This window comes from Sinocyclocheilus anshuiensis, unplaced genomic scaffold (assembly GCF_001515605.1).
Source record: "Sinocyclocheilus anshuiensis isolate Anshui unplaced genomic scaffold, SAMN03320099.WGS_v1.1 scaffold364, whole genome shotgun sequence".
Taxonomy (NCBI): domain Eukaryota; kingdom Metazoa; phylum Chordata; class Actinopteri; order Cypriniformes; family Cyprinidae; genus Sinocyclocheilus; species Sinocyclocheilus anshuiensis.
Genome location: NW_015555735.1, coordinates 619,988 through 647,202, shown reverse-complemented (window position 1 = coordinate 647,202; position 27,215 = coordinate 619,988). Strand labels below are relative to the sequence as shown.

Below are 27,215 nucleotides of genomic sequence, written 5' to 3'. Positions count from 1 at the left end.
TCAACTTAAAACGTTTCAGTTTCACTGTGTACTTTGGTAAACACCTGCCAAGCCCAGAGAGCGTGACGTCATCGCCAGCAAGATGTAAACAAGGAAGAGAATAAAAGCGCCTAGCGAGCAGAGCTCCCGTTTGTGTTGATTAAAAGTCGATTCAGCTCAGGTCGAGCTTTATTGTTTTTTCCGCGTTTACTGTATATGTGACGTCATCGCCAGCAAGATGTAAACAAGGAAGAGAATAAAAGCGCCTAGCGAGCAGAGCTCCGGTTTGTGTTGATTAAAAGTCGATTCAGCTCAGTTCGAGCTTTATTGTTTTTTTCCGCGTTTACTGTATATTACTTCCACAAATTAATTAACAAATATTTCGTTGTATTGAAAACGTCTCATAGTCATAAACACTTTTAATACCGAATTATTGCTAAAATGGACCCCAAACACAGACAGATACTTCAGAGGAACAGGCGTAATCTAGTCACGGCATTAAATCCTGCAGACATCTGCGATGGACTTTTGTCAAAGGGGGTCTTCACCCAGGACATGATCGATGAAATACAGGTAATAGTCATGTCTTTGTTTACATAGGTGGGAAACTGGGAACGGGATTATAAATTCGCATGTGGTCATTGTGAAAGTTCACAAAGGAACAGTACAATTTATTTATTCACTCACCCTTATCAAACCAGTATGACTTTCTTTCATTTTGTGTAACCCAAAAGAAGAATTCTAAGCATAAAACCTGTCACAGTCACCGTTCATTTATTTTAATTGTATGGTAACATGATGCACTGAAAGTGAAAGGAAACTCAGACTGTCAGTTTCTAACAATCTGCTTAACTGTCATGCTTCATACAGGATGTTCACACTTCACTTGTTAATAATGTGCATTGTTTAGTTTAGTTTACAATTATGAAGGTAAGATGATATGACCATTCCTGTGTGAGTGGTTCCCTTGTTGCAAAGCTGCAAATGTGAAACATTGTTGTTCTCCTAACAGAGCAAGATAACAAGACGTGACCAAGCCAGGCAACTGGTGATAGACTTAGAGACGAGAGGGAGTCAGGCTTTTCCAGCTTTCCTGGAGTGTCTGCGTGAAACTGGCCAACATGCCCTCGCAGAGCTCCTTCAGTGTGGAGATGGTGCTCGTCTGCCTCCTTCTGTCCCCATACAGCCTTCGCTGATCCCTCTGCCAGTCCGTAAGTGTGTTACTTCCATTAAACACACAGGATTTACTTGGATATATTTACTTGGGATGTTCCCATAATACAGTGGAACATAAAACACCCCCACCTACCCATGATCCTCTTGAGCCTTGCCTGTAACTGGCATTCTGCTATGATTTTTCCCTAAAGTATATTAAAGATGCATAGAGATATCTTATTTAATCTTATGATTCGATGCAGAAAATCCAAAATATACAGAAAAACCTGACAGACCTGATTTTACTCCATCACGGTTAGGACCACTGAGACCAGAACGACTCCCTGTGCCCAATCCTCTTAGCCCATGTGAGTCAGTCCTGTTTTAATTCTCAATAAAGTATGTTAGTTCTCATATGTGAAATACTACCAATTAAAAGTAAAGGGCAATTTGGTTAAAAAGCATGAATAACCTTTGGATTTATGCATTTACCCAGCTTCTGAAACTCAAGCTGTGAGACCAACCAGACCGAGAAGAGACAGTATACAGGTAAACGTGATCATTCTCAGCAAACAATCCTGAATGTTTTAAAAGATGATTTGTTTAAATGTTTTAACTGATAATTGTGTACAAGTGTTCTTACTTTTGTGTGCGGAAAAGATTCTCAAAATTTAGAAGTGTATGGTTACCAAAAAAATTAATAAATAAGCAGCACAACAGTTTTCCACATTGATAATTAGAAATGTTTCTTTAGCACCAATGCTGTTATATTGTAATACTACTTTTAATATGTATTCATATAAAAAATTAAAATAAAAGAATGCAAATATGTGCAAATGCGCATATTTAAGCATCTAACACTACTGTTCAAATGTTTGGAGTCAGTGAGATTTGATATGGCTGCTAAAAATTCAGCTTTGCCATCACAGAAAGTAATTACATTTCAAAATATAGTAAAGTAGATAACAGTTCTGTCATGGCAACTCTCTGAAAGATTAGCATGGTAATATTTATAGCAATGTTGATGTATTTGGTCTTGGCGGAATAGATCTGCTATGCTGCTGCTGCTGATGAGGCAGAGCAAGTACTGATACTTGCTACTGTCAATACATCCACAGACATACTGCTGTGAGCATGTAAGACTTCCTGTTGCTGCACATATAACATGCATGAAATTACCCGTAGCAGATCTAGACAGGTGGAGCTGGGGAAGGTGGAGGATTACAAAGCGTGCAGCAAACAGCTACAGCAAACACTGGCCAAGTATTTGAATGTTGAGCAGCGAGCTCATTGGTTGCTGATGCAACATAAACCAATCTGCTGCACCATGTGAATAATGATGTGATTATATCAGACTGAGATAGGACTTATCAGCCTGCGCCATCTAAAGTTTCATGACAGAACTGAATTTATTTTAAATTGTAATAAAAGTTGTTTTTACTGTATTTTGCTGTATTTTTTGATCAAACAAATACCACTTTGGTGAGCATAAGAGACTTCTTATGAAAAAATTGTTTTTATTGCGCCATTGTACCTAACCACCCACTTAATATTTTTTGTGCAGTGCTATAAGATGGATGCCAGTCCTTGTGGGATCTGCCTGATTATAAACAATGTGGATTTTGACCCAGACTGTGATCTAAAAGATCGAAAGGGGTCCGACATTGACTGCGACAAGATGGAGAAAAGATTTAAAGCTCTCAACTTTGAGGTTATTGCAAAAAGGAACTTGAAGTACAAAGTAAGCACAGTGCTTCCTCTTCTTCTCACTGTAAACAAAGCAGTAAGATAAAAGTCTGTCTTTAATACATTTTAAAAATGAATTTTCTGCCCTCTGTAGCGCATAAGACATGAGATGGCATCTTTAGCAAAGAGGGATCATTCTGCGTATGACTGCTGTGTGGTGATCATCCTTTCACATGGTACTGAGGTAAAACCAGTCATATATTTTCTTCAAAAAAAAAAAGAGGATACATGTTATATTTGTTTTTCACATTTATGAAGACTAGTTAGTTTTCAACAAAGAAGTACAACCTGCAAAGACATTTTATTCGCTTCCTCACTTTTTGTAGAACACCATCAAGCTATCCAATTACAAAAACATTAGTGCAATTTTCTCATTCTGCTTTGGTGCTCGACATTTCTCTAATGTTTAGGCAAACCACAATCGTTTTCCCGGAGCAGTTCATGGTGTTGACGGACCAGCTGTCCCAGTTCAGTTAATCACAAACTACCTCAACGGCCAGAACTGTCCTTCTCTGCAGGGCAAGCCCAAACTGTTCTTCATCCAGGCTTGTGGAGGAGGTGGGCATCTCAGAAATCTTTCACAAGTCTTGTAGCCAAAAGGTGTGGTCACATTTACTATGGTTCTGCGAATTTTCATGTTCAAAATCCAGTCATTTCAGTTTGATTGTTAAGGAATATTGTTTCCGGGTCCAAACATCTAGGCCGATGTGTTTCATTTGAGAATACTATCCCAACAGCACATTTATGAGCACCATTTATTCATATCACACATTTAGGGCATTGATATACTCACAGAGAAGTTCTTTTTTTGTTCTTCATTTAGCGGTAAAAACAAGTTTGAATGCTGCTGAAAATGATGTTTTGATGAATATATAAATGCATGCTTTCATCTCTGTAACAAAAAAACAACTAAAATGACTGGTAAGAAAACAGCAGTTGGATCATAGGTGCAGATATTTGCATGAGCGAACTTCATTTTGGCCTTTAGTTATTTAGAAATTATATCACACCAGTTCATTCTTCATTTTTGCTTAAAGTATACTGGACCTTTAAGCTAAGCTTTTAAAAGCTCACAGTGTACATACTACAGTCTTCATGCTCACAGCATACCGGACAACAATATTTTAATGATTCATAAAAGATGAATCACTGTCTGGCTTAAGCTAAGGATCATGATTTTTCATTAGTCTTACAGCTCACCATGAAGAATTTTCCCCACACAGATTTCGCAACTGGTTCAAGTTGAATTCACAGTTTTAACCAACAGAAAGCTGCTTGGTTTGTAGGAGATTTCGGTGTGAGCTGTGCTTCATACATCGCTACATTATTTATGATAGACAATGGACCTTTTCCAAAATTTTGCTAATGTGACCATACCTAAAAATAATCAGAGGTTTTGAAATGGAACATTTCCTAGTGTGCTGTAGTTTTTCAGATGAAGCTAACTTTTTTTCTTCTCACCTGTAGGTGAGAAGGACACAGGTTTTGAGGTTTCTCCAGATGAGGTGGAGCCCTCTTTGGGTGGGATAGATGACCAGATGGACGCTATTCCCATATCCTCCAGCAGTGACTCTCTCAGCACATCTGATGAACTTGATGCTCGGGCCACTTTGCCTACACCCAGCGACATCCTGGTGTCCTACTCAACCTTTCCAGGTCTGTGTTTTGGTCATTACAGAATTACATGTTGTGCCTTAAATAGTTTTTCTGGTTGATTAATATTTCCCTTTTGATTGGCAAACACAAGTAAATGACTCATGCTAATGCATTTGCAGGCTACGTCTCCTGGAGGGACACACAGGCCGGATCCTGGTATGTGGAGAATCTTGATTGTGTGCTTGAGGAGAATGCTGCCACGGATGATCTGGTGACCATGCTAATGATGGTATGTCTTTGTCCCATAAAGCTTCTTAAAACAACTGCTAGATACAATAAATATGTTCTCAAAAATGGAAAAAAAATAAACCACACCAAACCAAATTATGCGATAATAATGCTACCAGTTAGAGTACAGCAGTATCATGGTATGTATCATATCAAGCAGTAGATATTCTGCTATCTTATATATTCTGCTAGCTTATAGATAATTTGTTAAAAAGATTTGACGCCATGCAAATACTAGTCTGCTCCTCAAACTGCATCGCATACAAACTCTTCCTGTTTAAGTGCTATATTTTTACTGATGGCAGACATAAAATTCATTCATACTTTTAGGTTGCGTTTACACTGAAACAAAAAATCAGATTTTGAACTCACATGATGCAGATTGGATATTGTTGCACACGTCAAAACATAAAAATCCACATGAGATCTGATTTCTTCGCATCTGTTCTGAGCTGCTTCCAAATATGGTTTTAAATCAGATACATATCCGATATCTGGACATCTGACCTACATCTAAACACGTAAATCTGATTCCTATTGGAATTCCAAGCCATCACAAGGCGATGGAGACACATTTGCCCACTATAACTTGTCACATTACGAAGCAGATGTTGCCTGTATACTGTATGCTTGCGCAAAAACTCAACTTCTTTTATTGAAACTTAAACTTAGATCTAACAACCTGTAGATGAAATAACTTATGAAAACTACTGTTATTTTATATTAATTTAAATTTTGTGCTGCAAACATCAATGACATCTTTAACTACTGGCTGGCAAGTGATAATTTTATAAGCGGGATAATCACAGATGGTGTGCATTAAAGTTAAAGAACCACCTAATGTAAATTATATAAATAATTTTTATAGCTGTTCAAAACCTGAGGGTCAACCATTTTGCTGAATGAGATCACCATGGGTTATCATTCATGTTTAGGTGGGGATTCATATACAGTAAATGTACAGTAAGTATCGGATATGAGTCATGACATAAGTGAATGTAAACCGGTGGGAGAAAAAGTTGGATATGGTTAAAAGATCGGATCTGTGCATACAGCCCTGCAGTGTAAACGCAGCCTTAGGTTTGTGTCCTGTGTCCAAAAAATACATAAAGCTAAACCTATTTTAAGTTATATTAATTACATAGATTAGTCAGATAGTTAAGCAAAAATAGACACTATGTTAATATCATTTGTGCCTATGCAATATACCAAAATGTTTTGGTTTGATTTTCAAGCACAAATAATTACATTTATACATAATATATAATTTATTTATTTTTAATGTTTTTGCATTAAAATAAATTATATATATGAATATCTATTTTCTTTAGGTAAATGCTGCAGTCTCCCAGATATCTGCCAAAGGCTTGTATAAACAAATGCCCGGATCGTTCAACTTCCTCCGAAAACTTCTCTACTTTCAGTCTTCACTGTCATGATCACTCTAAGATTTTTTTTTGTTTTTGCTGCAGTGGGAACACTACCATGTACTTGATATAATGTGATAAAAAAAACATATTTGTAATTTTTACATCATAAACTGAACCACGTGAACAGAACATTTGACTGGAATTTTTGGTTTTAACATGATTCTATTTTTAGAATTCTACATTTGCAAGCAGAAGGTGAACTTCACAAATATAAACCACTAAAAACTTGTAACTTGTTAACTGTAAAATGCAGATGGATTTTTTTTAACATTCTATAGTGCACGGCAGTAGGAGGACAATAGACTTTTAATGCAGTTGTGGTTCATTTGTGGTATTTGACGGTGGTTAACGGTCACTATGTTCTTAAGAAATATCCAGTTGCATACTGTGCATCTTTTCTACTGAATAAAAAATACATTTCAGATAAATAAAAATCTAAAATGAACCTTATAGTTCCATTAATGAGACTAATACAGTCACAAACAGACTTAGATTTAGATTTATCATGGGAAACAGATAAGACACTCAGGAGAGGAAGGAAATGAATAGGTCCTCACACACTAACACCAATAAAACACATACAAGAGCAAAAGAACTGTGTGAGAATGTGAAAGCGAAGCTTGGTCTCACTTAACATGTTTAATAATAAAGTGAATTTCAACTGTTATTAACTTATTTGGTACTAAGTAGGTGCCATCTGTTGCAAAAACAGAACATATCTGTTTTTATTTCCTTCTTTTGTGCTTCATAACTTTGGATGGATTAAATAAATAGGAACAGTGCAGCTGCACAAGTGAACAAAAATGACCTGTGATGCAATCTGATCCGTACAAGCCACTTCTCCTTCCGTTAAAGGAAAACTGAAAGGTCATAATGCTTATTTTGGGGTCAAAGCAGCTATCAATTTAGATGCATCAGAATCAAAGCGTTTTCCACTACCTATGTTTGTTTCGACCTTATTATTGTCGACCTGTGTGGGAAGATCTTCAATGGAAACTGCCACTTACTTTCAGAAAGACATCAGGCCTTTTCGATGTCTAAACAGGCAGACATAAATAGCCATTACTGAGGCATATAACTCCAAATAAAGCATGTCAGATAAATGGCTGCTTGAATCCAAATTGAAAAGATAGTGTTTGTGAAAGTGAGAAAGCACGGTGAGGGAGGAGGGGCCAGTGAATTGAGGTTTTACACAGTATTCAGTACACTTACTGTCAGCACACAGTGACAGAGTGAGGAAGGAGGAGAATGGTCTTGTCTTTCTCTGTATCTCACAGTGCTTGTGTGCGATAGAAAGACGGTTTCTCAGGGCTTTGGTTTGGACAAGCGATACTAAGGGAGTGTGGAAGCTGTATAAGAGGATATATTGAGAATACCAGTGTGAACATCTGCTGGAATTACTAAGGTAAGTGTTGTGGGTTTACTTAGAAAAACAAAAATAGCATGATTTTGTTGTTTTATTATGTAATTTATTTTGTAGTTATCAGTTTGCATGTGTTATTTGATCAGTTTTCATACATTACTTTTATAATTCATAATGCATATTAAACATATTTTTTCACACATATTGCTAAAGTAACTTCCTCGGAAAATAATATTCTGAAAAACAGAGTTTTATCCTAAGTCAGCAGGAGTAGATGGAGATAAATCTTATGCCAAGAAAAGTGATTAAAATTGGCTTGTTGTTGGGAAACATGCATGCTTAATTCCTGAATATGTCTTATAACATTTGGAGATCTGAAATCAATTATTTCGGTGAACGTTTAGTTACTTTCATGAGATGTAAATGGGGAAGTTTCTGTGAAGAATGATAGAAGGAGAGAGTCTTAGGGGGTGGCCTGTTGTCATGACTCATGGTGAGAGTGTGCTGCTGCCGTCTGATTTGCTCTTAACACAGGAAGTCTGCTACCTTCCCCTTTTTTGACTCCCTAGATGTGCAATTTGTTCACTACAATTGAAAAGTGCACTGTACATCCACTGTACTGTAGGTCACTGCAGAACAACTGCTGTGACATGTTGAATGATGACACTCCTGGTGTGTGTGTGTGTGTGTGTGTGTGTGTGTGTGTGGGGTTGGTTGGTTTATATATCCTGGTGGGGACTTAAACCTGAATACACACAGACTCATGGGGACTCGTGTCACGGTGGGGACCTAAATTGAGGTCCCCATAGGTACAAAAGCTTATAAATCATACAGAATTACTTTTTTTGAGAAAGTAAAAATGCAGAAAGTTTCCTGTGAGGGGTAGGTTTAGGTGTAGGGTGATAGAAAATATGGTTTGTACAGTATAAAAACCATTATGCCTATGGAGAGTCCCTACAAGGATGGCTGACCAGACTGTGTGTTTGTGTGTGAAATAAGTCCCCTAAGTCAGCTGGTTCAGAGACTTAACCTGACTCTCTACTAACACTAACCAATCTCAAAACAAATAGAATAATCAAACAATCTAAAAATATATATCTGGAACATTGGGATCAAGAAAAAACACAAAGTAAATTACAACTCTATCGAACTATAAATTCAAATTATGAATTGGAAGAATATCTCTAGAGTGTCCGAGACACAAAGCAGACACAGATCCTGACCAAGTACAGGCTCAGTGAGCACAGTCTAGCCATTGAGACCAGCAGACACAAAAAGAGCTGGTTACCCAGAGAGCAAAGTGTGTGTGCTCACATGTGAGACAGGAGAGATCGAGGCAGAGGTGCACTTTCTCCTTCACCAATTACCAATTTAAATCAATAAGAGACCTATACATGAACAAATTCACAAATATCATAAAGAACTTTACAGCCATGACTGAAGCGGAACAAATAAAGATAATATTAGGATAGGGACAGACAGCAGCACTGGCTACGAGATATGTGTGGATGTGTCACAGCAGGTGAATGTGTGTAATGTGTGTATTATGTCTGACCTCAGTGTATTTCCCTACTGTCTATGTATATATATATATATATATATATGTGTATATGCTTATTCTCAATTTCTTTTGAATCTGAATATATTATACAAGGCATTTTATATGATGTTAAATGATGAGAGTGTTTATAGTCTTCTAGACTGCAAATTAATTATTGTACACAATGGTTGATTGCCTCAGGACTTGTGGTATTGTAGGTGTACAAATCAAGTTGAGTTATTGTTATAGTCCAAATGAACTTAAAGCCAAAGAAATCTGAGTACGAGTTTGACCTTGATTGATCTTGGCACTAAAATGGATGAAATGATAATATGAATGTAAAGTCTGCATTAAAAGTCAATGTACATGTTTCTCATTTCTGTGGGTCATATAGATTGGTCAAAATGGGTCAAAATATAAAATTAAAAGCATGAAGTGCTAATGAAAATCTTTTTCAAGTATATTCTTTAAAGTTCTACATGGCTTCAGTTCATTCACTTAGCTGGAGCTACAATGTCGTCCCATGTCAAACTGAGGAGGGACAGAGTGGGGACAGCGGACTATGATACACAGATTAAAGGTAACGGACGTCCTAACACTGAATACCCTTTAAGATTTCTGAGCATTGGAAAGCAATGGAAGCCAAAACTGATTCCTTTCCAATTTCGTTCTGTTGCAAGTTTTGTATGTGCTTCCAAAATCACAGATAACCAATTTATTAATCTGTGTTGACGTTAGTTAATGAAAATACAACTGCTCATACTTGGTTCATGTTAGCTCAGGTGCATTAAATAATATTAACAGATACAATTTGTAAATGTTGAAATCTATCTATCTATCTATCTATCTGTCTATCGCCATCCGTCTTGTTAAACTTTGTGAAGTCAACATGTTCCAGTTAACTGTTATTTGACACCTGTCAAATGAAACAGATTAACAGAGAGGAACTATAGAAATATAATCGCGCGCTCTCTCTTTCTCTCCACTAGAGGTGCGTTTGCAGCTGGCGGAGCAGTTGAGGATATTTGATGGTCAGGTGGAGCAGAAGACTCAGGTGTTCCAAGATCTGATCGATTTTTTGCGCAGACGAGGCGAGATTGAGGGGGAGTACGCCCGCTCACTGGACAAACTGTGTGACAGGTTCTCCTCCAGAACCAGGAAGTGAGGATATAAAAAGAAAAAAAAAATCACCATTAATGCATGAAAAAGTGTTCTTAACCTGTGAAGAATCTGTATATACAGTTAAAAACAAAAAGTGGCCACTTATGCCACCCTTAAAAAGCAATTTATTTTAAAGACAGATACCCCAAACATAGCAAGCAAAAATGGCACAATAACATATTATATATATATATATATATATATATAATTCTATATATACTACCTATCAAAAATTTGGGGTCGGTTAGAAAGTTTGGTAACACTTAACAATAAGGTTCAATTTGTTAACTTAGCTTACATTAGTTAACATTAACAATGAAAAATACTTTTAAAGCATTTGTTAATCTTAGTTAATGTTAATTTCAACATCTAGTAATACATTATTAAAATCAAAAGTTGTATCTGTTAATATTTTTTAATGTACCTGAACTAAGAATAAATGGTTGCATTTTTATTAACTAACATTAACAAAAATTTAAAAAAATACCGTAACAATTGTATTTCTAATTGTTAGTTAATGCATTAGCCAATATTAACAAATTATTGTAAAGTGTTACTAAATGTTTTTGACAGAAATCTTATATGTTCACCAAGTCTGCATTTATTTGTTTAAAAATACAGTAAAATTTGTGATTTTGTGAATTATTATTACAATTTAAAGTAACTTTTTTCCTATTGAAACTCCAGCATTTATTTGAATTACAAACCTTTTGTAACATTATAAATGATTTTTCTGTTACTTTGATCAATTTAATGCATCCTTTCTCAATAAAACTATTAATTTCTTTAAAAAAAAATTTAAAAAAATAAAAAATCTTACTGAACTCAAACTTTAAACAGTAGTGTATATATTTGGTTTTAGGAAAAAAAAACTGCTGTTTATATATAGATATGTATCTGTTGCTTACCAGGAACTTTATAACTCAGTTCTCTGTTTCTATGCCCCTCAGGAAGGAGCCCAGCCATCAGTCAGTGGTTAACTGCTGGCAGGTGTTGTTGATGCAAACACGTCAGGAGAGCAGAGATCACAGTTTCTTGAGTGACAGCTACAGCAACACTCTGCCTCAACAGCTTTCACACTGTGTTGAACATGCCCAACGCCTGGCCAAACGGGTACACACCCACCATCACACACACACACACACCATCTCGCTCACACACACATTTTCATATCCTTCCACATTTGCAAAAACAAACACCCACACACTCGAAGGAGCAAACATGCCCCCGTATAAACATGTGGCTTCCTTTGCACTGACACTTTGCAAACAGTGCACAGAAACACCTTTGACATAGTCACCTGCCACTCGCCTGACATTGTAATACAAAGTTGCTAAAATTATCATTTATATTTTCAGAGCAGAGACATTTGCACCCAGTTACAGGATGGACTTCTGAAGGTTACCACAGAACTTCATACGGTGAGCTTAACCCCACATTCCTCTCATCGAGCCACATTTTTCTTTCAGAAACAATTTTTACTTGTGTTTAATAGATTGTAAAATGTCACTGCAAACCTCATTCCTATTTTTGTTGAAAACCAGGCCTTGAAGACATATTCCCAATACTACACTGAGTTCCTGTCTGCAGAAAGCAAACTAAAGGAGGCAGTCAGACTGGAGGAAAAGCAGAAGCAAAGTGCTTCTAAAAAGATGGAAAGACAAATAGAGAAAGTATATCTCCCTTTTTAATACCTAAATATGGAATAGTTGTGAATTAAATGGTTATAATTAAAATATATTTAAGGTTTAGTACAAGTTAAGCTCAATCAACTTGTGGCATAATGTTGATTACCCCAAAAAAAAAAGAGAGAGAATTTCCCACATATTATATAATTCTCTAATATATCTTAAAAAATACATTTTCAATCATCACCCAGACCTGATCATCATGGCAGGCAGTGAGATTGTAAATAAGTAATATGTAATAATGTAATTATTATATAATTCTCTCTCTCTCTCTCTCTCTCTCTCTCTCTCTCTCTCTCTCTCTCGCTCTTTAAATTTTATATGTTACCATTCAAAAGCTAGGTTAGGTTATATAGTTTTTGAAAGAAGTCACTATTTCTTATACTCACTTATGCATTTAATCAAAAATAAAGTAAGAAAAAAGGAATGTTGTGAAATATTATTATTATACAATTTAAAATAATTGTTTTCTATTTCACTGTATTTTAAGGTGTAATTTATTCCTGTGATGGCAAAGCCAAATTTTTTGCAGCCATTATTCTAGTCTTCAGTGTCACATGGTCCTTCAGAAATCATTATAATATTCTGATTTGGTGCTCAATATTTAACATTTCTTGTTATTATCAATGTTAAAAAAAAGAGTTGAAAAGTTGTTCTGCTCAATAATTTTGTGGAAACCATGAAATAGAATAAAACAAGAAATTGTGGCCACAAATTATGAATTCATTCCCTCATTATAGTTATTTCATTCCTATGTTATTATTTTATTATTTTGTTGATGGTGTGTTTAAAGAACATTACGAATGTGTCAAAATTATGTTAATCAACATTATGCCACAAAAAAAAAATTGACTGGTGACAGAATCAAAGGATGCAAAAGACACTGTTACAGTGTTTTGCTTGCAAGAACGGGCTGCATCCTCCACTGTGCAGAGTGATGTGGGGCAAGTGTTCGCTGCATATGATTGGCAGACAATAGATCATAGCGGTTGGTTATTGTGGTCATCTTGTGTGATTTGACATGTGACTCACTGAATGTGTGTGGATAAGTGATTGTTCCAGTAACATCTGAGGTTACATCTCACCACTTTATGTGTGCACAGAGGCAAAGTAAAGTTCAGGAGATTCAGCTAAAGAGCACAAAAGCACGCAATGACTACCTCCTCAACTTAGCTGCGGCAAATGCATGCATGAACAAATATTACCTTCAGGATCTCTCCACTCTCATAGATGTGAGTGCATTACATTGTCTATATAATCAGGTTTCAATACTGAGCAGGTTTAACTCAACCTCTCATTGCATGCTCTCTCAGTGCTGTGATCTGGGTTACCACCAGTCCATATCCAAGGTGTTTCGTTTTTACCTGGCCAGTCGCCAATGGGCCCAGCAGAACTTGAGCACTGGGATGCAGCAATTGGACACAACTGTGTCAGAACTGAACCAGAACCAGGACAGAGACACTCTCATGCAGGCCAACATCTCAGCCTTTTGCCTGCCCCTCCGCTTTCAGTACCAACCCTACGAAGGCGACCAGGTACCAGATTGATAAAATGTGTCTGTATAAGTGGAGAAATGTGTGGTTGCTTTTGTATGTATCCTCTTTCAGGTGGTTGAGGTGTCGGCAAAGTGTGAGATGATGGGCGAGCTGGTGACTCGCTTCCAGCAGCTGCAGTCCAGGCTGTCTTCAGTCACCACAGATGTTGAGGAGGTACATAAACCCCAAAGCATCACATGCGGCACTACTACTAAAAAAATAGAATAGATGTAGGGATATTTGGAGGAATGAATGCTGTATCTTTGTGTACTCATAAATCTAATGAGTCTGTTTGCCTAAACATGAATATGCTTACAATTTATTGCAGTCTGGCAAGTTACTTCAGTCAGCTCAGTCTTCCATGTTGGATGGTATTGTCGAGGACACCTTTGGATCTACCCCAGACTTTCCTAGTTGCTCATCATCACCAGAGGGGAACAGTGATATATCAGTCAGTAAGACCTATCAGCTGAAACGTAGAGCCAGCCTTCCGGACACTGAGATTTTGTACTTCTCGGTAATCATACATTTTTTTAAATAAATTATTATTATTACTAAATATTTAATATATTAAATGACATTTTTAAATACTGTTGTTTTAAACTTTCTATTCATCAAAGAATCCAGAAAAAAATGCATCATGGTTTCCAACAAAAATATTTTTTCAAAATGCTTTTCAACATAATATATATATAGATAATATACAGTATATAAATAGATATAGATATATACAGTGGAGATCAAAACTAGAGAACCTACAATTTCCTAAATTTCAAGGTCACTGCTTAGTCCTGTTTGAAGTTTTCCCAACACAAGTAGAAGGGTCATTTTTAAGCATATTTCATAAATTAATTGTATTCTGATGCACAGTACAAAAAACTGAAATGAGATATTTGAAAAAGAACTCTGATCAAAATCAGAGAACACTTACAGATACCTATAAGTTATTGGTGTTAATCTGGCACCTAGTGCTCTAAAATGACTGAAAACCTGTGACAGGAGGATGTCCAGACGAAGGCCAAAGGGATGACCTTTTCAGCCATTGCAAGAGAAGTTGGTCATTCCAAATCTGGGATTTCTCGAATATTGCAGGTTTAGAATGACACTAATTCATTCAAGTCACCTAAAAAGGCTGGTTGTCCATGTAAGGCAAATGAATGAGAAGACAGTACAATATGGAGAATCTCAATGGGGAACTGGTTCAGCACTGCAGCTAGAATTGCTTGCCAGTTCATCGCTGAACAGGGTATGGATCTGTCTCGACATGTTTAAGAGAAGTCGGACTGAAAGTGCACTCTGCAGTGACCAAGCCTCTCATCAGCAGAAAGAATCAAAAGGCTAAGCTCACCTTTGCTTAGGAGCATGTTGTGTAGAGAGAGGAGAACTGGTCCAAGGTTCACTTTAGTGATGAGGGCAAGTTTAATTTATTTGGGTCTGATGGGAAACATTTTGTTCAGTGTCAAACTGGGGAAAGACTGAAGCCCAAGGGCATAGAGAAGTCAGCGAAAGGTGGAGGAAGTGTCATGGTTTGGGGGATGTTTTCTGCAGCAGGCGTTGGGCCTCTTTTACAGCTACATTGCAGAGTAAATGCAGTTTTTATCAGAACCTCTTGCAGCAGCATGCAGTTCCTTCCCTGCAAGCATCACTGCAAAACGGGTAAAGCAGTTCCTTGAAGCTCAGAACACTGAAATAATGAAATGGCCGGCCCAGAGTCCTGATCTAAACCTGACTCAAAATCTCTGGAAAATCCTTGGTGACAAAATTATGGCTAAGAAACCCACTACAGTCACCAAACTATAAGAGACTAGATGAAGAGCGGAGCAAGATCACACCAGAGCAGTGTGAGAAACTACTTATGTCCTGCGGCCGCAGATGTGCTGAAGTCATTCAAAGCAAAGGCCACTACACTTCCTACTAATTTCTGAGAGTTGTACATGTCACATGTTAGTGGAACAGTGGTATACCTACAGCTAATATTCCTTCAAATTTTGAGATATGAAGAGTAACAATATTTCAGAAAAAAAAAAAGTATTTATAGATTGTTCTCTAATTTTGATCTCCATTGAGAATATATATATTAAACAAATAATAATAATATGTTAACTATTATATTTTTATAATGTTTATATATTTATATAGTCAGTAGTAGAAGTAGTAGTAGTAGTAGTACTACTTGACCAGTGAGTCTCTATTGCTGTTTTTGTCTGACATTTTCTATTTCATGTGACTTTATATTGCAGAAAGTCAGGGACCATCTATGTAACAGCTATTTAATATCAAAACTGGAGGCCAAACATGACCTGCTTAAGGTTGCCATTCAGAAAGGTGGAATAATGTCTCCTATTTTTACAGAAATTGTTGCAATGAAAAAAAATGTCTTCAATTTTGTTCTCCTGGTTCTTTTTCTTATCAGCTGAAAGTGGTGCCAGTAACCATTCCAGGTAAGGAAACTAAGGCTTAAAATAGATATATTTTCTATGTCAAAACATTTGGCAATATTCCTACATTTTATTGGGTTAAAGGGGTGGTTCACTGTTTTTTTTCTAGGCTTGATTGTGTTTATGGGGTGCAGTCTAACATGTGTTAATGCTTAGTTTTTTAAAAAAACGCATTATTTTTCACATTATTTACCTTTATTCCACACCGCTCTGTCCCTTCTCTGAGAAACAGGCTGATCTTTTCCTGTTTTTAAGAAGCCCCGCACTCAGTAATAGGCGTTGGGCTCTGATTGGTTAGCTAGCCAAGTGTGTTGTGATTGGCTAAACTGCCTCTAGTGCGTGTCTAAATGTCCCGCCCCTCACCTCAGCAGCATGTGCTCCGGTTGTATTGTAAACAACGGCGTCGTTAATATCGCTTATCAGTTTGAGCCCGATTGAGAAGCAGAGGATAATATTGAAGAGGATCGTGCAGAACCTGTGCAAACATGGCTTTTAATGGAAGGCCTATGTTTTTTGTTTGTTGTTGTCGCATTCTTCTAGATATGCTATGTGTAAATGCTACTGCTTATGTTAGCTTTTAATATACGGTTTTAGAACATTGATTTTGAAACTTGTGAATCCATTAGAATCGTTAGAAGACAGAATCGCGATTCATATATGAACAGATTTTTACATGCACCTGTAGTTTTCTCTTCCTCTTCTCTAAAGCAGCGCTGCATGGCCTCGCTCCCTTTGCTACTTTTTCCCGAGGGCGGGGTTTATCTGGGTTTGTGATGTCACGAACCCAGGAAGTACCTCGTTGTAGTCCCTACCAGCCGTTTTTGTAGGCATTAAATTGCCAGAATTTTCAAAGATGATATCTCCGTTTGCATTGAACTTTCAGCTTCGTAACTTTGCAGATATTGTTTATGCTCAAACAGCAACATTACACACTAACTAACGTTAAAAAAAGTGAAATCGCAATCAACCACCCCTTTAACAAGAGCAGTGATGACTATAATTAAACATTTCTGTTTATTTAGAACACGCTCCAAAAGATCTGTGCGTCACAAAAAGAGTTACCCTGGTGCCCAGATCAGCCAGAAGCTTTTCAATGGGGATCTACTATCATACATCCAAGTAAATTTCTCTGATTCAGGAAGTGTTCTGGATTCACTCAAAACAGTTGAAGGCAACTGACTCACTTTGTGTTTCCTCCCCATTAGGCATCGGGACAGCTCATTCCTGCAGTGGTGGAGAGCTGCATTCGGTTCATCAACCTCAATGGTAAATCTAAGTCAGTAGATAATGCCTCTTTCTACCATTCTTTCCATCTTAATCATTGGTTTTCTAAGCTATTCACTGTTTTTTCTCTGGTGAGGTTTACATCATGAGGGATTGTTCAGAGTGCCAGGATCTCAGATGGTGGTGAATCAGCTGAAGGATGCGTTTGAGAAAGGTATGTGCATTGGGTGCTGATATTCTCCTCCCTTTCTCTGAGCATTAGTAATAGGCTGTGATTTGCGTATTAATTCGTAGGCGATGACCCACTCGCTGATGTGGGGTGTGACATGGACTCTGTGGCTGGAGTGCTGAAACTTTATTTTAGAGGACTAGAGAAACCCCTGTTTCCTGAGGACAGTTATGAGCAGCTGATGGAATGTGGGCGTAAGAGCATTTTACCACACTATCATGTGCTTGTATGTTGACTGTGTGTATGTTATCTTTCCTGTGATAAGATTTTCTATTTAAACAGGAAGTTTGGGCAGGACATGTTGCAAGGCTGATTTTTAGTTAGCCAGTAGGCTTTAGTTTACATCTATTCAGTGCCTGCTTAAAAATCCAGCAAAATTGCTTTATGGCGTACATTACCTGTAGATTTTATGAGACTAAGATTTATTTATAAACAAATTAATGTTTATTTGGCAAGGATGCATTAAATTGATCAAAAGTGACAGTAAAGACATGTATAATGTTACAAAAGATTTCTATTTCAAATAATTGTTTAAAAGTTTTTTTTACTTTCTATTCATCAATGAAAAAAATTCATAAACATATTAAGTAGAACATCTTTTTTCAACATTGATAATAAGAAAGGTTTCTTGAGCAGCAAATCAGCATATTAGAATGATTTCTGAAGGATCAGCTTTTGAAAAAAATATATTTTAAATTATATTAAAATAGAAAATAGAAAACAGTTATTTTAAATTGAAATAATATTTCACAATATTACTGTTTTTACTGTATATTTATAATACATGCAGCCTTGGTGAGCATAAGAAAAAAATCTTACTGACAACAAGCTTTTGATTGGTAGTTACATAAAAAAAACTTTTCAATAATTATAAATCATTCTTTGTTTTCCATACTGGAAAAGAATAGAAAAATATTTTTTTAGATATAAAAAAAATTTATTGTGAATATATATTGCTAGTAATATTTTATACTTATTTTTATTTTAAGTACTACTACCTTTATTTTTCTAAATATGACTGATTTTGCCATTATTGATTTAGCTATTGCCTATTGGTAGTTGATTCTTATTTTAGAGAGCATTTTATTGGACAAAAGTCAATATTTTTGGTCAAAGAAAAAAGCTGACCATTTTAAATGCACATCTGCTAAAAGTTTATTTTTGTCATCTTCTAGTCGTAACAGCAATGATCTAATTTTATGGAGTCTTTAACTTTACCTCCCTTACAGAAATAGATGACGAGACAAAAAAGGTATCTCAGCTGAAGTGTGTCATCTCCTCATATCCTACATCGCTCATCATTGTAATTAGATATCTTTTTGCATTCCTTCACCAGTAAGTATTATAAGGTGTCATTGGGTTTTGCCCTTTATCAATCACAAAAACCCAGATCTGAATGTCTGTACGTGTGTCTAAAGTGTCTCCCAGTACAGTGACGAGAATATGATGCAGCCCTATAACCTGGCAGTGTGTTTTGGTCCCAGTCTGGTGAGGGGGCTAAACAACGGCGATGCAGCAGAGCTTCAGCGCATCAACTCACTGGTCAAGAGCATCATTATCCAACACGAGAGCATCTTCCCTAGCCAGAATGAATTGCCTGGGCCAGTGTATGAAAAGTGCATGACATTAGAAGAAGACGACTGGTAAGAATTAAGCTCCGTCTTTGTCGTGTACTGTACATACATACTAAGAATATGTGCTAACATAAACATGATTGTTGGTAAAGCTGCTTTGAAATGATGTGTATTGTGAAAAGCGTTATACAAATAAAATTAACGTGACTTGATATTTCTCATGTCTACAGTGAGGCTGTAGCAGAGGAAGGAGATGGAGAATCGGAGCAATCGCAAATGAAAGAAGCAAAAGACGGTACAGTTGACATGCTTTACTTATCAATATTTGGACTAGCAGAACTTAACTAATTCCTTATGGTCTGTTTTGATGTACAGGGCTGCAGGGAGTAGCCTTATTCGACTACACAGGTCGTTCTTCATCTGAGCTGTCCTTTAAACACGGAGACCGTCTCATCCTACATAGCAAAGCCTCCTCTGATTGGTGGAGAGGGGAGGCTAATGGGACAAAGGGTCTCATCCCAAATAAATATATCAGTGTGTCGTGGTAGGTTTTCATCTCTTGGATAGCCACATTCATAAAAGAAAAATGGCAGATAAAATGCTTTGCAGTGCTACACTTCTTATAAGTATAATGTACAATAAATATATGAGCACATTTTACTAAAATTCATATGGGACATTCTGTAAAGCTAGTCTGAATGAACAACAGTAACCAAGGGGGCAGATCTTTGCAAATGGTCAGCTGAGGAAACTGCTTATTGATTTCACTTCTTTTTTTGCTTGATTGTCCATAATCAATGCATATGTACACCCATTTATGTCATTGTCTTTTTGAGTTTCATTATTGTATTGGGTGTTATACAAATTAAAGGCATTTAGAGGACTTATTGATTTAAAATACTAATAAAATGTGACTCAGGAATTGCATCACTATTGAGTCAATGCCACAATCAGTTACTACCAACCACAGTCTGGAGTGTCCTAACACTTCTCAATCCTCTCCCTCTATGTTGGTTAGCATGGATGGAGGCCAAGATCAGAAGGGGAAGGAAACTTTGAAATCCAGCAGTGGCAGACAGCAGACAGAGGAAGAGCAGAAAGCAGAGCAAAGTACACGGTAAAGCACTCCGATTGTTTCATGAGAACTGCCGAATGTAAAGACATGAACTATAGAGCCATGTGGAGTTTTTTTGTCCTAGTACAACCACATGGTAGTTATTCTTAAAAAAGCTTTATTATACAGAGTGCCAAAGTGCCATCCACTTTTTCAGTGGCCTTGATTCCTTGGTTTTTCTATTCCTTTTTACCTTAGGGATTTTTTAAGTCTTTGTTAAAGCATTATAAGCAGTGAACCAAACCAGCCAGCTGTGAGGTGAATTACAACATTACAAACTCTGATTTAAAAAAAAAAAAGTCTTTGTAAAATCAAACAAAAAGACAAAGGTACAAGACTGTGAACTTAATGGCTTTAATGAGGGAAAGAACTACAGCCCCATGAAGCATTGTGAATGACAATCCAATTAAAAATATATTTATTATGTATATTTGAACAATACATATTATGTTTATTGCAAAATGTGCAAATATAGTAGATAAACATTTAAGTAGTTTGAGAGTGTAGGGAGTTTGATTTATTGATTTGGCACAATTTGATTGTTTCGATTTTCTGATTGGTGGAGATTTTTTGCAGAATCAGGGGTATTGTAGTTTTTCACCAGGGAATCAGCTGTTGAAATACAATTGTTTAAAAAATAAGTTGAAATAATGTATACTGGCTTAAACAAAAGCATACACCATAGATTAACAACCCCATAGCTCATAGTAGGTCGTCTTTAAAGGTTTTTAATTTAGTGTAATCATAGAGAAATGTGGAGAAAATGAATGTGAAATTTTTTACTTCTGGAGCCTAATTGTAATCTATTCTGTTTAGCATGTGACTTGTACACTGTCCATATAAAACAGGAAAGAAACAAGCGTGTAATCTAAGTGAACTTTATGTGAACCCCATTCTTACTACATAATGATGATCAAAGAATAGAACTTCAGTCTTACTGCATAATGATCACCAATGACTCAGTAACTAGCTAAACTTAATCATTCTGCTGTATTCTTTTTCCAGGCTCAAGGTTACAAGTGACAAAGCGGGAGTCGGGGCAAGTCATGTCACTTCTGGAAAGACTTCATTAGAAATACCCACAGGACAATATGCACAGCCAGGAAATTCTCCAGGAGCTCTGCGGAAAACATTTGAGTGTGTAATTAGACTGTTTACTTGCTTTTTACAGAGATTTTAATATCAGAGATTATTATCTACAGAATAATGTTAAAATCAGTAAATGTATAACTTTCACAGCCCTCAAATGAGACGATCCACTGCCGACGGAGGAAGCGGAGAGGAATACTCAACAGAAGTGGATAAGGTCAGGACATTTAAATCTCATTTATAATCCTAATGAGTTCTCCGCCCTCCCTTTATTAAATTGTATATTTGTCAATACTATCTTGCAGGATGTGCATCACATGATGCACTCAGTGTTTAAGGAGCTCCTCATTCGCCAATCTTCCCCAGATCAAAACACATCTGCATCCTCAGAGATCACCTCCTCTGTGCAAACGCCTCCAAACAAAGGATCAGGATGGAAAGGAAAGGGTTTATTTAGATCAGCTAACCATACAGACTAAATAAAAAAGAACAAGGGGAAAACTGTTTAACCAAAGTCAGAAACACAAGAAAATTTAGGTGAAACATCAGTTTGAGTGAGAGCTGCATTCTCTGTGTTTTGTTTTTTTTTTGGTACAGTTTAAAACGGTGGGTTTAAGAGGCACTTTTAATTCAATATGTGAATTTTTTTTAGATTTAAATGTGTGTTGTGACAGTAATATTATGTACATTAAGTTGCCATTTTAATTTTCTTAAGACACTTTGTTGTAACAAGCAACTGTTTTTTTTTACTTTTTAATTTGATCATTATTTTTAATTTATAATGTGAAAACTGTGTAAGAAATTTAAAACGCCACACAGCACCACACCTCCAACTGAAAAGATATAACTAACAGTCCTGAGATATTGTGACAATCTCTTTAAACCATAAAACAAAAAAAGTGTCCAGAAGTGTATAAAACATGTGAACAATCGATGATCAAGTTTTCTCATTAGCACCAAACTTTAAGCTGCTACCCACAGCCAGAGCTACTTTTCTTTGTGTACGGATATAACTTGATACAATCTTGCAAATGTGGTAGACCTATGTAAGCAATTTCCCGCAAAATCTGTCCCGACAACTCTAAAATGTAAATCATTATTATAGATTTCTGAAAGTGTATTTGGGTGATGTAAATTCATGGTTTTAAATTCAGAATTTTTGCACTGTCCCATTGATAACATTTTGTTATTTTTATATAAAAATGTACACTGTATTACAGCCCGTTAAGTCTTTATTGATGCGCTTGTATGTGAATCATTTTGCGGTACCACAGTGCCCAGTGTTAATATTAAAGGGGTCATGGGATGCCCATTTTCCACAAGTTGATATTCTTTAGGGTCTTAATGAAAAGTCTGTAACATAGTTTGGTTAAAATTTCTCAGTGGTCGTGTAAAAAACACCTTTTTTTACCCTGTCAAAAACAGCTCTTTTCAGAGCATGCGTTTTTGTAGCATTTTCCTTTAAATGTTAATGAGCTCTGCTGACCCTGCCTGAGAGACTGTTCACTTTAGCAGCATTCATCATGAAACTTGCTAATTAGCACATTATTAGTTAAGGCGATTTGCAAAGATTCATTAAAAAACCTTATACTCACTTCTTCTGTAGGTGAAGCTGGATCACGAATGATTCGCGCGAACATAAACGCATTTATGTAGATCGGGGGCGCACTCTCTTCAAAAACAAACGCAATCCACTGCTTCTTCAGCGGCTCAGATGTCAGGAGTAAATCAGGACTGCTATGTTCATTATTACATCCAACAACAGAACACCTCAATCGCTTAGGAGTCATTCTTGTCTACATCTGCTCTGGTGGTGAAACAATGGCGGACTGATGACAGCTCACTCAGGGACGGGGCGGGTCTAAGGTAAGACGCCAGTCCAGTCTGTGCTGAAACTCTACTGTCAATCAAACTGTCGTGGGAGGGGACTGTTTTGTGACGTCACACAGACAGGCATTTGAGATCGCCTCGATTTGAGAAAGGGGTAAAGATTTGAGCAAATTTAAAAAAAAAACACTGGGTGGATTTTTCTAATTTTAGGGTGGTTGTGTACACACATTTCAGTTCAAACAACTTGTAAAAGTGCCTGTAGCATCATATGACCCATTTAAAAAATGATAGATAAATTTGAAGCGATTTGTAAGCATTTTGATAAAAGCTCAACAAATGGTTACTTACACAGCCACGTGGATTAGGAAAACTGAAAAACGCAAAACTGACAGTCAAAAGAACAGAATCGCCAGGCGTTCAAAACATCATCTACAGCCTCTACATGGTAGGTATACAGCAGACCATTGGGCCATAGGCTAGATACTGTCGTCCAACCATTTCCTGTATATTTTATCTAATAGCAATCTATAGATTTTCTTTTTTTTTTTTCATTTCCTTTTGATGTTTATATTGATTTTCACTGATGTCAATGATCTGAGCTCTTGACTGTCCTGACAAAGGGTCCTCCTGTTCAGATGTTTCCATAAACAGCCAGAAATTATCTTGTCCCTGTAATGACCATAAAAATGTAGAAAGGCGTTTTTTCTTCAGGCAACAAGTTATTGAATCACTAAATGTAGGCCAAATCATTGCAATATTGTATAGTGACATTGTACGTATGTTGTTCATTCGGTTTTTGATCTTATGTCAATACTTGATATTTTAGTAAAGTGCACGTTAGTAAATAACAGATGATTTTTAAAAAGTTAATTTGTTACTTTTCGATTGTAGTTCTGACTAATGAACACCTGAGGGCAGTAAGACTCTTCAAATATGAGTAAAGTCATAGTCATCAAAGTTGCATTTTCTTCAAGATTTAGTAACAATAATATCGTAAAATGATCATTTTTCTAACGTATAATTACACAAACCCGAAACATTTTTCTTTCCATAAGAACGACAGTATAATTGCCTGCAAAAAAGGTACAAGTTACAAAACACTGGACTGGACCAGTTCATTCCACAGTATAGGCTACTTTCCAAACTCTGTAGTCTTCATTTGACATTTTTATCAACTTTATAGGCCATTCATAACTTTTGTATAATTCTACAACACTTGTTATTATAAATAACACAGTTATTTGCAATTAACTGTAAGTGCAAACAAGACAGGCTATTAAACAGAATGCAATGTCTGGCATTCAAAAATGTGTTTCTTGTCTGCTCAGTATCCAGCAGCGTGCCAGTAACATGGCCAGCTGCCAGAGCGACCTAAGGTGAACTGAACCTCAAGGTGTAAGTAATTTCATCCTTATTAGAGAGTAATGCTCAAAGCTTATGCAGCACTGTAAAATAAACAAGCGGTCCTTGCAGAAATTCTGGAAAACATTCTTATAAAAGGCTCCTAGATAAATAGATGCAATGGGGTACAGACTAATCTTATTTTGAGCAGCTTTTTATTACGTAGGCTGATTCTATATTGTATCTTCATGCATGATCTGATTTGGTGTGCAAATGATTTTAGCAGCAGCAGATTTAAACATCCTTACTTTGTTTATTATCCTTCCAGCCCTCTCTCGACAATTATATACAAGTGCTAATGTAGACCAGCTGTTTGTAATAATGTTCAGTGGTGGAAAGAGTACTGAAAAAATATACTCAAGTAAAAGTACCATTACCTTCCAAAAAATCTAGTGCGAGTAGAGTAAAAGTACTTGTCCAAAAAAACTACTTGAGTAAGAGTAAAAGAGTAGCCTATTTAAAAGTACTCATGAGTATTGAGTAGTGAGTACTGAGCTGTGGATTCTACCCCCTCATAATAAACGCTGTACACCGCAATTTATCCATTTTAAAAATGTTGTACATTCCGTAATTCACATTATCTTATTTGTCATAAAGAATGAAGAATATCTTTCATCCAGCAGTTTTAATTTTGACTGCCAACTCTTTAAAATACATCAAAACAGCACGGAAACAGTATTCAGTTGAAGAAAAGATTAAAGTTATTCTCAGTACAATCATCCCCATTTAAATCATAAAGTTTGAAAAAATAGATTTAAAATCATGTGTAAGGCCACTGAGACAGCATATGCTGTTGTTGCACATAATATATTAATGTTTAGAACAGTGCAAATACAAACACTATTAGAAACTCATAGTTCAGCATCACACACCATGATATGGGTTAAAATGAGAGCCCATTTCTCTCCAAAACGGTGCCAGAAATAAGAATAACTAAACTTGATCATTTATGTTACAATTTTAACATTTTATAATAACATAACATTATAACATGATAATCAAGTATTATTTAATAATAGAAGTTTAGTAATTAGAATTAAAACTTGGTAACCATGAACTTAGGACTGGTGCTGGTGCTTTTTTTGGTCATTCAGTGTACCTGTAAAAAAAAAAAAACGAACAATAATACTGTTAAGATATTATTATACGAACCAGGGACGATAATAGGTGAGCGCCAGCCAATGAGATTGTCGTTTGCGCATTAGTTCCGCCTACTACAGGAGAACCCGGCAGTTCTTAAGAGCTGAAAAATTCCAAAGGAACTCTGTTATTTTTACAGGAAAATACAACAAAGTATATCGTTTACATGTAGCGCATCAATTCTGCATGTTATGTAAGACTCTCGCTCTTTGCGCGTGTGAGAGAAAGAGACGGCGAGTCGTGCGCCTTCACACTAGAGTTTACGTTACGCCAAATACACAAACACAGGTGCGCTGCGCATCCATTCAAATGAACTGAAAAATATCACAGATCGCTTGACGGAGAGTGAAACTCTGAAGTGCTCAGTCAGAGTGTTCTGTAATGTTGTATACATCCATGCATCGGTGAATGTGACAATAGTCTTCATTCAGGTTTTATATTACATGAAGTTCACTCTGTTATTTCCTGTTCATCATACTGTGGTTTTCTCAGCTGTGTTTTGGGATACAGAACTAGAATAATATACTTCATAATGAAAACTGTAAACTTTAATTGCTAAAATCCAAACTCAGTTTTGAAGGACTCTGCTGTCAGAAAGATAATTATTTATATATGAAATTCCACAGATGCTTTTGCTCCGAAATGGGAAAAAAAACGTTGTGGACAACACTTACCATGTGGATTGAAAATTTCAGAATCCATCACTCCGACACGAAAATTACAAAGTGCAATTCCAGTCTTTCCTGGACTATTTTGAAACCTTACATTCTTTGTTGTCACTTCATGCCGTTTATTTAGTGATATATTTTACTATAATAAGAAATCTGATTGATTTTCTTTGTAAGTTTCATTTTATATTTGAACCTAATTACTTCTTCACTGAAGGGTCGGCCACTGCGTGTCAACCTCTCGCCAGACATACTCCTTATTTATATCTCTTAAACTGCCAGAAACAGCATTGAATTAATGAATGACCTCGGACACAGAACGCTATCCAACACTGGCAGGATTTCTGTGGTCCTCCTGAACCACAGCCATTAATAAGCCCTGCGTAGCTGTCTTACAAACCCTACGGGATGAGAATAAATTATGGTTTCATTCATAGGAATGTTTTAGAGATCCAGATTTATCCCACATGACCCTGGCTTTCAGGTTTGCACTTCAAAATGGATGTACTTTATTTATTTTAATTTTTTTGCCACGTAAACGGTGTTTGATAAAGCTTACCCGGCAGTTCACATTAGTTTAATACAGGTCTTCATTGTATTTCCTGTTCTCAGAGGAAACTGATTTCAAAGGATTCTATGTATAATCTGGAATCCAAAGAGACGTGCGTATGGTGATGTCAGAGGGATGGATACCCTTTTAAGGGCATAGTTTTGGTTTTGCAAGTGAGCACAGAAGGTTCCAATTACTATCCCTCCATGAAGTAAACATTTTGTTTTAGTACGAATTGTCTGTTTGTGTTATAAATTGTTTTTGTGAACAATTTTCACAGCACTTTTTTGTCATTTTGCAAAAAAAAAAAAATCCAATTATTGAAATGTGAGGGGCTGTATAAGTATAATTACAGCATGTAACTAGCCAAATAAATAAGTATCAGCATACAAAACAATTGGCCATAGCAACAGGATTACAGTATTTTAAAAGGATTAATTCACCTAAGAATTTGCTGAAAATGTACTCTGCATCTGT

General features: G+C 36.4%; 2 protein-coding genes across 4 annotated transcripts; both read left to right on the top strand.

Annotated features, from left to right (window-relative positions):
- The first annotated feature begins 208 nt into the window (after positions 1 to 208).
- LOC107673102 (caspase-9-like) lies at positions 209 to 6,778 on the top strand. 2 transcript variants are annotated; one of them, XM_016466570.1, is made up of 10 exons: positions 209 to 552; positions 992 to 1,190; positions 1,455 to 1,502; positions 1,631 to 1,683; positions 2,699 to 2,875; positions 2,975 to 3,064; positions 3,291 to 3,438; positions 4,348 to 4,536; positions 4,656 to 4,765; positions 6,096 to 6,778. In XM_016466570.1, exons 1-10 carry the CDS (start codon positions 421 to 423, stop codon positions 6,201 to 6,203), a joined length of 1,254 nt encoding a protein of 417 aa, XP_016322056.1. In that variant the 5' UTR covers positions 209 to 420; the 3' UTR covers positions 6,204 to 6,778. The 2 variants fall into 2 exon arrangements, with proteins under 2 accessions (XP_016322056.1, XP_016322055.1); XM_016466569.1 differs by having other exon boundaries at positions 1,398 to 1,502.
- A 529-nt stretch (positions 6,779 to 7,307) lies between these two features.
- On the top strand, positions 7,308 to 22,353 carry LOC107673101 (rho GTPase-activating protein 4-like). 2 transcript variants are annotated; one of them, XM_016466568.1, is made up of 24 exons: positions 7,308 to 7,599; positions 9,600 to 9,677; positions 10,087 to 10,258; positions 11,209 to 11,371; positions 11,617 to 11,679; positions 11,803 to 11,931; positions 13,050 to 13,178; positions 13,260 to 13,481; positions 13,554 to 13,655; positions 13,810 to 13,998; positions 15,722 to 15,806; positions 15,895 to 15,922; positions 16,942 to 17,038; positions 17,125 to 17,185; positions 17,280 to 17,357; positions 17,438 to 17,566; positions 18,602 to 18,707; positions 18,791 to 19,015; positions 19,177 to 19,241; positions 19,322 to 19,490; positions 19,965 to 20,063; positions 21,066 to 21,197; positions 21,300 to 21,366; positions 21,455 to 22,353. In XM_016466568.1, the coding sequence occupies exons 2-24, from the start codon at positions 9,611 to 9,613 to the stop codon at positions 21,626 to 21,628; spliced, it is 2,751 nt and encodes a 916-aa protein (XP_016322054.1). In that variant the 5' UTR covers positions 7,308 to 7,599; positions 9,600 to 9,610; the 3' UTR covers positions 21,629 to 22,353. The 2 variants fall into 2 exon arrangements, with proteins under 2 accessions (XP_016322054.1, XP_016322053.1); XM_016466567.1 differs by having other exon boundaries at positions 9,587 to 9,677.
- The last annotated feature ends 4,862 nt before the right edge of the window (positions 22,354 to 27,215 follow it).